Source organism: Monopterus albus, unplaced genomic scaffold (assembly GCF_001952655.1).
Source record: "Monopterus albus unplaced genomic scaffold, M_albus_1.0 scaffold72.1, whole genome shotgun sequence".
Classification (NCBI taxonomy): domain Eukaryota; kingdom Metazoa; phylum Chordata; class Actinopteri; order Synbranchiformes; family Synbranchidae; genus Monopterus; species Monopterus albus.
The window spans coordinates 2,295,043-2,308,471 of NW_018127952.1; the positions used below are offsets into that span (position 1 = coordinate 2,295,043).

The 13,429-nt window shown below is 42.2% G+C and overlaps 1 protein-coding gene across 5 annotated transcripts in view; it reads left to right on the top strand.

The window, feature by feature from the left end:
• The first annotated feature begins 924 nt into the window (after positions 1–924).
• Positions 925–13,429, top strand: part of LOC109963331 (neogenin-like) — a 74,490-nt gene continuing 61,985 nt past the window's right edge. For 2 of the 5 annotated variants that reach the window (XM_020605759.1, XM_020605758.1), the window contains exon 1: positions 925–1,713. In XM_020605759.1, the coding sequence (XP_020461415.1) occupies positions 1,623–1,713 (91 nt within the window). In that variant the 5' untranslated portion in view covers positions 925–1,622. The remainder of the gene's footprint in view (positions 1,714–13,429) is intronic. The other 3 variants (XM_020605760.1, XM_020605761.1, XM_020605762.1) reach the window with 2 other exon arrangements.

The following is a 13,429-nucleotide window of genomic DNA, read 5'->3' on the forward strand; positions in this document are numbered from 1 at the left end:
AACAGAAAGAGATTTTTCCTATTGTTTGGGTTGTGTATAAAGTCATGAGGATGGCTACACTGGGCATGAATGGATCACTGCAGCTTCATCTAGGTCTACTGTAGGAAAGTGGTTTAACCCAAGGACTGGGTTTTAAGACTGGGTTTAATATCAGCTGTAGTTCATTTGTTTCACTGCTACTCAATCCATGAATAAAGATGATAGACAGAAGGATAGATAGATACTTTATTGTCATTGCACTGAAAAAACAATACAACAAAACTTAGTTCAGCAACATTCCATATAGCAGCACAAGTAAATAGTTGTAAATAATGTTTCCTGCTTTTCAGCTGAATCCCACTCGAATACAGTGGAGGTTAAACCTACCCTAATTCAATTTGTTCCCATTTTTATTTGATAAACAAGCCATTTAGTTTATCATGACATCATTATTCTATAAACAGGACAGATTACAGTAAGGTGAGTTTGTGGGCAAGATGAAAAGCATGTAGTTTCTAGTCAACCATATAAAAAATGAAAAGCTTCATCAAGCAATGTTTGACCTTTGACAGAAAAGCTCCATAGCATGAAGCCTTTAGCTTGTCAAGCTGTTATTATACAGTATAAATGAAACCATTTAGGCTATTAATGAACCTCTTAACAACTGTCCTAATGGCTGAATTAGTCTGCTAGAGACAGCAGTAGGGCCCAGCCTAAAGCTGAGATGATTTAGTTGATTAATTGATTAGCTGATTGATACAGACAGACAGTTTTGATTATTGATTACTCATTGATCAGAATAATTAGAGTAAGTAATTTTTATGCAAACATTCACAGGTACTAGCATCTCAAATGGAAGGAGCTGGTGATTTCACACTGACAGGACTGTAACTTTGAAAGATACAAAAAGTGCTGAAGCCGCATATTGAACTTTGGCGTGGTTTTTGCAGTTATGAGTTAGTAGGCGCCTAATGACTCATTAGTGCTATGTAATGTGTTTGCTTTGCGCATAACTGTAGCCCAGCAGTAGAGATGAGGCGTTCTCCTCGGACTGAAGTCCCACACCGTATTTTAGTGTTTGCCTGCGCACTCGGGCAGCCAGGATCCAAACTTCCGTGTGACTCCACATCCTGTTTTCCGGGGAGCCGGTAGAGATCCAGCCCTTCAGCACGCTGCTCTCTTACGTTCCGTCCGTGAGCGGTGAGCTGGCGGCGTCGGAGATTTGTCCTTCTGCTCGGATCTTATCTTTGCTCCAGCTGAGCTCATTCCAGTCTTTTACGCGCTTTACACATATCGGAGTAGTGAAGTCGGACAGCCGGTGCGCAGTCGTCCCCAAATGGTTTTGTCCTTGCGCTGCGCCCCCGTGGCCATGGATTGATTTCAGTGGTTTTTTTCTCCGACCTCTGCCTCGGCCAAGTTGAGAAAACAGCCTTTTCAACCTGAGGCTCTCTCCTTCCAGCTACATGTTTCATCCGGTCACTTTTAAAAGTACCTGGCTCCGGATGTTTCTACACATTTTAGGACTTTGAACTTTTTTTTTGTACCTTGTGCATTTACAGGAGGTGGCCTGGAATTTTACGGATTTCTTTTTAAAAGCTTCTCCGGGGTTCCTGAAGCCTGCAAACATTTATTTGTGAAAAGTGATGGCCGAGCGGGGAGCTCTGTCGCTCCTCTCTCTCCTCTGTCTCACCTTTCTCCAAACGGAGACCACCGCAGCAAAGCATGTCGACAAAGGTAAATGCGTGCACTGTACTGCCAGTTGTTCTACTGTATGCCTGTTCCTTTACGCGTGGACGGAAGAAACTTACCTGCGTTGTACCAGGAGTTGGTAGAAGGACGCACGGAATGCAAGCTGTTGACTCTGAAAACCAGACATGGAGCATTAGGTAGCAGCCTTATGTGTTTAGGTCAGCTGCGCCTTCACCATTTGTGCAGCCTCAAACTTCAAACAAGCACTATTTACTCCCAGATCAGCCCTGTTCTAGAAGTAAAGCAGCCTTTCCACTCCGTCCTTTTGTCTGCTCAGACCCTGTCGAGGCAGACCTGCTGATAGGCGTCTTAATGAGATGATTCTTAGACATACGTTTGGATTGTGTTGCTGTTTGGTTTGGAAAAGCTAAAACAACACATTAGTTTGTTGAATTGAGAACATCCAGCTGTGTGCGTTTGCCTGCTGTGGTTGTGGCAGTGCAGAGGATGGAAGTAACTTGAATTTGGAAAAAAAAACCAAACTATGCAAAGAGTCATTACGGTTAACTGTCAGGTAATAAGCTAGCGCCATCAGTCCGCCAGACATCTCATTACCTGGGCGTCAATACATGTTTGGTTGATGGATAAACAGAACCGAATTCATTTGCTTGTGCTAATTGTTTTGGAGTGAGGGCTCTGCACTGCAGTGTGCACTTCACTGTCCGTCTTATTCCAACTGGTGGTCTTCCATGGGGAGACATTTCACTGATGTAACAGGTCAATTCTTGTCAATAGATGAACTGATTTGAGTGTGTGTGTGCGCGCTCCAGCATAACCCAACACAGTCTCTTATGAACACTCAAAGCCAGGGGTGCCGGAGATAAATTGGAGAGCCATGAAGAAAAAAATGCCCTTGTGGCAGTGAATGGAGTGCATAGCTCCAGTTTATCACACACCCCATCATCACAGCATCATATCCTTATCATTGAAACAGATAGATAGGATGTGGTCTGGACAGTTGTGCATATAGCTGACTGTTGTGCACCACGGGCCAGTTTAGTCAACATTCTCGTGATATGTAAATAGTTTTGTGTGTTTAGAAAAACAGTGCCTTTGAAAACCGGTTTGTCTTGCTGATTAAAAAGAATAAACGTGCCAAGAAGACAGTCCTCGGACTGACAGGCCTCTGCTAAGCTGTTGGGCTGTTTTGCGCGTGGAGCCTGATGAAAGACCCTCTCCTGCATGAAAAGCTTTGCAGTGGTGGAAGGGGAGGGAGAGGGGAGAAAGAAAAAAGCCCCTCCTTGGCTTTGCTGGAGATCACTACAAAAGAGAGAGAGGGGGGTAGGGTGAAACAGGCCGACTGTCTGGAAAGTAATAAAACCAGCAGATTAAGGGGAGCAGGGAGTTCCTTTGGGAGCTTTGATTGATTCCAGAGAATTGGACTGGGACCCACACGCAGAGAGAGAGAGTCTCAAATTACTAATTGTGGGGTCCCCATCTCTGAAAAGATGTTTATTCAAAACACATTTCTTTGTGGTTCTGACTGTGGCCAGAACTTCTCTATATCAAAGTTTGTAGAGTTTCAGCTCTAACTTAAAGAGTTACAGTTTGTCTTATTTGGTTTGGGGACAGATTTTTTTTAAACAGTGGAGTAACCTGTAAAAGTTTAGCCAAAGTGCTGTTATTTTTACCACTTCCTTCTCTATGGCGCTCACAAGTTGGTAGAACTTTAAAGAATGCCTCAGAGTTTGGCTCCTGTAAACAAGCCCCCATTAGAGGAGTGTAAAATCCATTTAGGCCCTATCTTATCTCTGTAATCCTGCTGGGAGGGAGTTGTGTGCTGATTGTCTCCCAGCGGACAATGCAAATAACTTGCTGAAATGTGTAAACATTTGGCAACCCTCTCTCCTCTTACAGACCCCTCTCGTGAGTTTTGTCCTCACAGGCCACCTCAGACGGAGCGTTGCCCAGACTTTATAAACAGCTGCCATTCTCTTTGGTGCATTTAAGGTCTTCTTCTGTGGATTCTGCTGCTAAGACCATAATTTAGCACCTTTGTGTTTTTGTGTTTGTGATGCCCTGGTGGTCCTACGACCCATCCTGGGGAAAAGAGGTAGGATGCTTTAAAGTGGACCCTTTATTCATTGTGAACTTCAGTCGTCGCCTTTATGTGACGGTGTAATCTGTATGCAAAGTGTGATGAAAGGTTTCTGTTCTGTTCATCTTCGTCTCAGAAGAGTTCAGTCTTTTCTACATTCTTATCATCCTGTGATGAGCTGAGTGGCGGCGTCACGCAGAGCCACCTGGTCTCTCTGCCGTATAGAGTATACTGTTTACTGATCATTTATTTATGGCTTCCAATCGCTCATAAAGTCCTAATGACCTCCATCTACTGAGAGACGGGTAAATGCACCCTTGGCCGAGTTTTTGATTCATCTGCCTCACTAATGAAACCGCCCCCCATTAAGAAATGCTGCCTATCTGCTCTGGCCTTCACTGATGTGGGAGCTCAGTTTGATGCAGCTCAGTGTTTTAGTGGAAGACATGGCCTGGTGAGGTCAGCAGTTTGACATCACAGTTGAAAAGAGCGACTTGTTTGGGCTTTATTCCCGTTTGCTATTTCTGCAGCTGAATCTGCTTGTGCAGGGGTTTGTGGGAGTGTTATTGAAATAGTTTGCACTAACTGTCACAACACATTTTCACATGTAATTGTCAGGGGAAAGGTGGATCGATATCCTCTGGATGGATGGCATGACGTCTGCTGTTGGAGGTCTGGCTAATAACCTGACTTTCAGCTCACTAATGTGGCAAACCAATACTAATGCTGGCTTTTATTTCATCTAACAAGATCTTCAGTTTTTTTAATTGGCTCGCATGTTGCTGTTGTTTAAAACCATACTCGCAGTGAACCGCGGGGTTTTAGTGCTGTCCAACTATAGAACATTTGCACTATTTTGTGAGATTGAAATATTGCACACCCTGAAATGCACGTGGTTTGATCTCTTCCCATATCAAACATTCACACATTAGCTGCAATTTAAAGGATAAGTCAAGTCTTTGGTTATTTTCCACAAATTCCATACAGAGATTAAGCCCAGTAATAAATCTGGTGTACTCACTGTAGGGCCATGTGACAGTGGGGAAAAAAGCAGTTTTCTGGGAATTTGTTGCCAACAATAAGCAGATGATATTTTGCATCCTTCAGAACTGTTTGATAAAGTATTACACTAGCTTGCTCTTGTCAGTAGCTTATATACTGTTGCTTACTAAAGTTATTAATGGAAACACTTGAGGGAAGTAGGTCTTATTTACTTAAAACCGAAGCAGTCAAGTACAACAGTAACTTACACAAACAGTGAAATGGCTTTTGCAGTGAGTGTGTTTCTGTGCTGCTAACTTGGTTGGTTTAGCCAACACAAGGCTGGTGGCGTCTGTATTTTGCATTGCTTGTTCACTCATTTTTAACTTTGCTAATGCATGTTTAGGCGGCTGTGTTAGCTTAGCTGCTGGTGCGGTGACCACATGAGTGCACTACTATTCTACCAAGCTAAATGATGTAGTGAATGTTTTTTATTGTTTGTTATAAGTGACATACTCTGTTAGTTCATTCATCGTTAAAACAACAAAGCTACAGTGCAACGTGTTTCCAAATGTTTTTATTGTAGAAATCTGCTCCAGAACTAACGTGCAGAGGTGCTGTCGAACCCTCCTGTGACCCAGACTCCTTGAACAGCACTGGCAGAGACAGATATTGGCTTTTAAAAGGTTTTGAGTGAGACCTGACCTCTTTTCAGTTATTTCCTCTTGATCAGTAAATTTTGTTGCATTCACATTTATTGTAATTTCATATTGATAGATGTCTAAAGAGCTGGAAGAGCGTGGTGGAGTGGGGAGAGGGAGCGCTGGGCGGAGCAGAGTGGAGGGATTTGGAGTTTCATGTTAGTGCTACTTTAAGTAACATACTGCAGCTGTAAGATATAATCACAGATGATATATATATATATAACATGAACCCCTACCTCACTGTAATGTCTGTGAATCCTGAGCCTTGTTTATTTTCTTCGTCTGTGCTGTAGAGCCGCTGTACTGGGTCACATGTTTCTTCCTTGTGAAAAGTGTGGGGTACGTCTTTTGGCAAAAACAAACAGCCATTGCTTTCCTACAGACCCTGAAGCCCGTGACCTCTGCCCTGTTTACACTACACTGCCAGCTTCTTGTGTGAAGCTGCTTGACATCCCTGCACTCTATTCATTTTTAATCCAGTTCTGTTCCTTATGTTTGATCGCTAGCCAGTGGTTAATCTAACTGTCACTGTTGGCCCTATTCGAGGAATAGAGTGGACCAGGTTGCTCATGGTAGTGGGGGGTGGCGGGGGCCAGTCTGCATCATGGTCCCAGAGCGGATCATGGACAAGTCCATGGCTCGACCCCTGTCAGAGCTGCTTTTAGGGGTATGGTGTATGAATGAAGTCCGTTGTTCGTGCCTCTCCACTGCAGCCTCTCCTGCTCCTCTGACTTTCTTTCTTTTTTTAGATTTGGCAGTTCTGGTTCTAGCAGGTATAACTTTTCAAATACGGTATTTATGCTTGTATGTGTGTCTTGTACTCTGCTGTTTGCTGCACTGGAAATCAGTTTATGTACCACATTTTCATACATGCTGACAGTGGAAAAATTTTAATATTGTGAATTCATTTTCAGCTATATTGTCTAGCTTTGCTGGTATGTTTCTCAAAACTTTGCTGTGTGTTTCTGGTTGTGGGTGGTTACCACTGGAGGTGTATGGTGAATGTGGCTAGACTGGTGTAATTCTTTCCCCAAACCATTCCAACTTTCTTTTTACATATTTCTAAAAAGTCAGTGCATTCAATGAGCCCTGAAGTAGCAGCTGCAGGTAGGTGGGGAAACACTAACTTCTGACTTATGGGACAGGACAAATGTGTTTTCCAAACGAAATGATGGTGTAAGAAACTGTGAGACGGAGATGACACTAATTAATTAGCCAGGTTTATTCGATGCACACTCACTTTATGATAATTAAAGTCATCTGTGACAGTGATGGAAGCAAACCAGAAAACAAAAGTTTTCTTCTCTTTGGGAAGTGCTGGAAGCAAACACTCCTCTGCCATTCATACGTACGCTTAACTTTGGCCAAATGACATATTCACCAACTCAGCTATTTTAATATTTAATGCAGTTCCTGGTTCACCAGTCTCATCAGGATGTTTTATATGTGCTGGCAGAGAATAAAGTTCTCTCCTTTTTTTTTTCCGCTTACCACTTCTTCACAAAGTGTCCAGAGAGCTGGGTTTCCTGGGAGAAATACTTTCATGTGGTGCAAAAGGGGTTTGGGTATTGTCCTGAACCGTCCGCTTTCGTGTACTTTGAAAGCTGGCCTATTCCATGTTATGGTTGGCGAGTTAACAACAAGCAGCTCACATCAAGTGTGCCCCTCTTAAAAGCAGAACTCGGATTCAGCGGTGTTCCTGCTGTGCCTAAAGAGATGTCAGACGCAGCACCTTTCCAACCCGGCTGCTGTCTGTCTTTGTGTCTGATGGCCCTTTCATGTCAAAACAGAGATGGCTGGAAAAAAAAAACTTGCTCAAAGTTCGAAAAAAAGTTGAAGTGTCTAGAGAGACTAAAGATATTTATACTGCCCTGTGTGATGACTCCTTTTAGACTTTATGGTAACCAGAGGAACATTACATCAACAATAATTTTTTACCTTTTACTGAAATTGGAAACATCAGCCTCACTGATTTTCCACTTTTTCTCTACCTTTCTTTTCAAAATCAGAACAAAATGAAACTTTTCTAATCTACTGTGTTGCTCTTATGCTTTCTAGTTTCCCTTTTCTGTTGAGACTGAGTGATGCTCAGGCTGCATGACCTCTTTTCAGTGTTTTCCGTTTCCTTGGACACGACACGCATAGCAGCAATGTGAGCAAAGTTTTGCAAAGAAGAGGCTAAAATTATGCCTGGTTTGTCATCTCTGTCATTATGCTGCAATTTGGCTACAAGGTGACGTGCTCTGGAGAACTAAACCGCTCATGTCCTGCTCCCTCAAGCCTCGCTACAATCTTGAGTTACACATACGACAGCTGTGAGTGTTGTATTGGGCCATAGTAGTTAGGGTGTAGGTCTTGTAGTTAGCTTGTTGTCAACTCAGTAACCAATTTGGTTAAATAGATAAAATGCATATTACACAGGCCACCCCCAGAATCTGATGTGCCACCCCTGTCAGAGTCAAAATGTGATGCTTGTCAGAGATCGGATATGAATTGGATCTAGGACCACACTGGCCCAGATCGGGTTTGAAAAAATCGGATTTGAGTGGTTCACACATCAGATCAGATCTGGGTCACATTAGAGGGAAAAACATAACTTATTACAAGAACTATAAAAAAGAGCCATAAGCCTCTTGAAGGCATCCCATTAAGTGAGGCACTGATTAAAATCCTTTTCATTTCGGATCTGTAAAGCATTGCAGTGGACTGGCCACTCTCTAAAGAGTTCATGTGTATCCAAAATAAATAAGTGGTTATTCTGATGTGCACATATTAGTACCTCTGTCAATAACTGAAGCTTTTACCTGCACCAAATGAACAAAAGGACTTGTAAGTGAAGGCTGTATGAATGATAAGTAGTGGTCTTGCTGTGTGACACATGGGAAAATGATTATGTTCTGCTGCACTCTAGTCATAGTCATGTTCTCCCAGACAGTGTGGCATTGTCCAGATTTTTACTGCACACCGAAGAACTACAGGAGCCAAGCTTTTTTGTGTTTCTGTGCACGTCCTTTATAGCTGCAGCATGACAGCGGCAAATGGCAGTGTGTGTATTGATGTTAGAAGTAAGTAGTGTACTGCCAGCAAAGAAGTATTTTCCTTTGGCCCCGACGTTCAACCAAAGGAATAGACTTCCAGAGGGATATCTCTACAAGCTCAGGAGGACAGTAAGGGCTTTTAATTTCCCCTGAAATTTTACCCTAAACTTCAGCTATTTTGGTTCTGCCGAGCTCATGTCACCGTGTCTCCTGTTGATAGTAGCAGCTGCCTGCGCTTATGACACATGTAAGCTTTGCTTGTCACATGAGCCTGGGCTAATGAGTGAACGGCTCCGTTATTCACAGAACAGTTTCATATCACAGGTGTTTCTTATTAAACTACGAGGTTTTAAGCCTTTTTGAATGCTTGAATTCTTATTTTGTAATTTTTTTAAATTTGAAAAGCTTTATTAGTATAAGTATTAATGTGCATGGGCAGAGCCGAGACATGGCACCGGCCACCCCCAGAATCTAACTGACCGCCTCTGAGTCTGTGCCCTAGCCTGGCCACAGCTTAAACTCAACTATTAAAAACTTGTTGGACTACTGTTTTAGTTGAAATCATTAAAAGCAGGTCTGAGTGTTTCTAATGAACATTTTCTGGTGGAAAAAGTCTGACAAAAAGGATGTGTGATTTCTTGTGGGATGTTTTGATATTGACAGATTATTTGTTGAGGCATTGACTTCTAGTGGCATCTGGTAACAGGTACATAAACCTGACGGACAGTGAAAAATCATCATTGAGAAAAATGGATATCATTACTTCTCAGACGGAGGGGGGAGCGTTCGTTATGCAAGGAAGAAATGAAAACGTTAACTACATTTAATTAGTGCAATTTATATTGACTGTAATTGTGGGGTGCTGGGTTTTATTCCTGCAGCAATCCTGGTTGTAAATTAAGAAAGAAACTAATATTCTTCTCGAAAGACTGATTAATAGCCTTCATTTGGTTGTACTGTGTCTGCTGGAGTTCCAGCATCCTGCAGCTCTCAGACAGGAATTTATTCTCTGCCGTGTTCCTGGAGGACATCCAGGGTGTGATGAATTAACCTGAAAGTCATGTCGCTGGTGTAGTTCATGGTGTAGTGCTTCAAAGAGAAGGCAAGCAAGAATTTATGCAGCTACTCCAATACAGCCTAATGATATCTGCTCATCTTAATTGTTCAGAATGGGCAGTGCAGCTTGAATCTTATGAGTCTCAAAATGATTTTTATGGATCTTCTTGCCTTCTGTTCTCTAGTAATTCAAATCAGGGTTGATCTGTGTCATTGACCACATTCTCATCTTTACTAAAGTTGTCCTGTGACTGGTGCTTGGTTTACCAGTATGTGTATATTGGATCCTACACACTGATGAAGTATCAGTCGCTCATGTTCTCATAGAGCCTCTCAGCCTCCACTCAAAGGAACTTTTCATGTGCTCAAAGGGTGTGTAGTGGCCGTCACAGAGGGAGGACTGTGAGCACAGCTCAGGCGAACTGGCTACCATCAGCTTGAGCCCGGCTTGTGGCTCTTGGCAGCTTTAGACATGGTGGGATGTGTGTGTGTTTGAGTGGGTATTTGTATAGGTGTATACCAGACCATCTGGGATTGAACAGCTGTTTGTCAACAAAGGTAACAGAGTTTCCAGACTGGAACTTGCTCTCCAGCAACTAAAAGTATGTTTACCTAATTTCACAGAGATGATGGGGATAAATTAGATTGTTTCTGTGGAGCAGGGTGCAACTTTGATGTTGCATAATGCTGAGGAACAAGAAAGGGGGAGGGCATGCTTTGGTGCCACACTTCACTTTCTTTGCCCACATAACCCAGTTCAGTACCAGTGTTCAACTTAAGTTAGCATTTCTAATTCTGCTGTCTGTTTACGTGTTAATGAGCTGCTGCTAATTTGATGAGCAATTCTGTTTGAAGTGGCAGCATTTTCTCCATAAAGTCTTTTGGTCTGTCAGAAACTGGCTTGTCTGGTTTCTGTCACGGGAATCTGTAGACACAACCAACGTCTTAAGCATAGTAGGCCTAGTGTGTTTAGGCTTCAGCACAAACAGCAGAAGGTGTCATTTCTATGTTCTACACAGTACTTTTCCATGGCACCGTCTCAGCACGCAGGACGCAGCACTGATCTGGATTGTTGAGTCTCAGAAACAAAGTTTAAACAATTCTGGGTTTAGAGTTAAGACTAGTGGACATTCTGTACTAGTCATGTATACATCAACTTGTGTCTCATTGGCGCCACTTAATTCAACCTCCCAGGTTTTATTTTGATTTCACCTGCTACTATGGTGACCCCCTGGAAAAAAAAGTTCTTTTCAGTTGACGCTTCTGATGCTAAATTGAAGTTGAGATGATTCTTTGAGAAGTTCAGCATTAGACAGAGGCTCCATTGTGCTGCTGGGAGCTCCCCTTTGGCTTTGGGCTCAACTGCCTGCAGTGACTTCTCACTATGTTATTGGGGCCAGTTCCTCCTCAGCTCTGAGCTCATATAACAGAGAAAAGCAGCTGAAATGGTAAAATTACTGCTTTAAGCCTTTTTAATGCACTGACATGATGGAATGGAATGGCTTCTACTTTCTTGGTCCTTGACAGTTGAATATTTACAGCCTCCAATAGAACTTAAGTGAAACATGATTGCTTGTCTCCTTGTATATAAATGTTACACAATTCTAACACAATATAATCTTAAGCTTGGCCCTGGCCAAGACAGCAGCACCACGAGCTCCAGACAAAGACGTACAACGATAGAACGGACAACAATATATACAAATGGTAAGAAAAGAAGAGACTACCAAACAGTATTAAGAATTAAAAGAGCTAAAACACTATGACTGTCACGGTGGCGATTACAGTGATAAAATAAGACCCCACTTCCTCTCCTCAGTCATGCATGTCCTTTTCTTAATGTGGATTCTAGTGTCTGACCTTTTGGAATGATGGTAATCTTTGCTAGTGCCTGATAAATGACTGGGTTTGGCAGTGATATGAAACTTGAGACTGTGAGAAGCAGCTTAGATTACTGACTGGCTTGCACAATACAGGGAAAGATTGCAAAATTTTTCACATAGTGACATTATGACTCAGAGCATTTCTCTTGTGCGTAAAGATGATGACACTGTTACCATTACAACAAGGTTGAGAGTAATTTTGTTCCATTTTTAGCCAAAATACAAGCACGATGCAGCTTGACTTTAGTCGCTGTTTGATGAAGCCATACACAACCTGAGAGCGCAGTCTCTTGCTCTGCGTTAAATACAGACACAACCTTCCTCTCTCTATCTCATTTGGAAGAGAAGGAGTAACTTGGTTCTGAGGACACACAGGTGGAGGCAGCGCAGTCATCCAACTGGGAAGTGTATGCAGATTCCCTCTGATTCCTTAACCACTGTCTCTTGAACCGCCTCCAACACTGTGATGGGCCACACAGCCACAGCACCAGCATGGCTGCAAAATGGATGCTGGCCAGCAGAGAGCACCTGCAGAGGAATAGCAGGCGAGCAGCATTCCATCACAGGACCCTGAGACACAGATGTCATACGAGGCACGAGGGACTTGTTGGGAGCGGGGGATGGGGGCGGGAGGGCCAGTGGCAGAGGTTTTGGTGGGACAGTAATGGAGTGGGACAGCAAGCCAGCTGCTACCAACAGATTCTTAATGAGGTGCCCTATCAAGAACACAGGGAGGTGAACATTAATGACTACACTTAGACTTGTCTGTTCATTTATTTTCCCATTTTCCATCATGCTGGGAGGTGCAGGACGTGTTTGGGAACATGGTAATTGTTTTTTTTTTTTCGCATCCAAACCAGATTTGAATGTGATTTTGCTCATCTTTTTTTGTAGTAGGGCTGCAAGTAATATGACAATTCTTTTCATTATTGAGTTATTTATTTATTTATTTATTTATTATGGATTTATTTGGTTGGTTGGTTGATCATTTTTATTTAACCTTTGTTTAACCAGGGAAAGAATCCCTTGAAGTCTGAGACCTCTTTTTTTTTTAGGGTGGCCTGGCAGAATTGAGTCCATAAACTCAAACATAGTAAGTGCTTGTTTTGATTTGACTAACATTACAGAACCCAAAGATCTCCAGTTCAGTTCACTATGATATAAAACAGAAAAGAAGCAAATCCTTATACAGACATGGCCAAAATATTGGATTTCTGTCAGATAACACACCACTTCTCCCAGAAAACTGTTGCAATGACAAATTCTTTGATATTCTCATGCTTATTATGTTATGGACACCTTTTCAAAATCATCAGAAATAGTTGAATATCAAGCATGTGATGCTCCTTTTAATTTGTAATGAGACTCACCTGGGAGGAGTTATCTGACAGAAATACAGGGGTGCCAATATTTGTGTCTGACTGTATTTGAGAAACTGGAACCGGCAAATCAATTATTTATTTTTTGCTTTGTTAAATGAGTCAGATTAATAAGTTCTCCAAATTGTTGCTGATTAAATGTTTAATTGTTTCACCACTTGTCAGCAAGCAATGCAGCCAAACAGGGAGTGCAAACACTTGAGAAGATGAACAAGTGGTACAATGTGGATGCATGGAAGATCCTTGACTGTCTTCATCACATTGTGCAGATCTTTGACCTTTTTGAACAAGAAAGACATAGATTGGCTTCCTCATCCCACATCCAACACAAGTATTCTTTGCTTATATAAAAAGTGAAGCTCGTCTTGTCAAACATTACCTTTTCAACAATAACCATTTGGTAGAACCTTTGGTCAGCATGTGAATGTTTTTTTTTTTTTTGTGAATGAGAGTGACTTCTTATAAAACCTTTTCTCTGCAACCAACATTCCAAATGTTTGAAATACTGGTTGTGGAGAAAAACTAAATGCTTTTTCTGCTTCCGTGCTTCATTTCCTTGGAGTAGTCTAAATTAGTCCTGAGTGCATAAGCATGTCATTCAAGCTTTCAGGACACCTGCTGA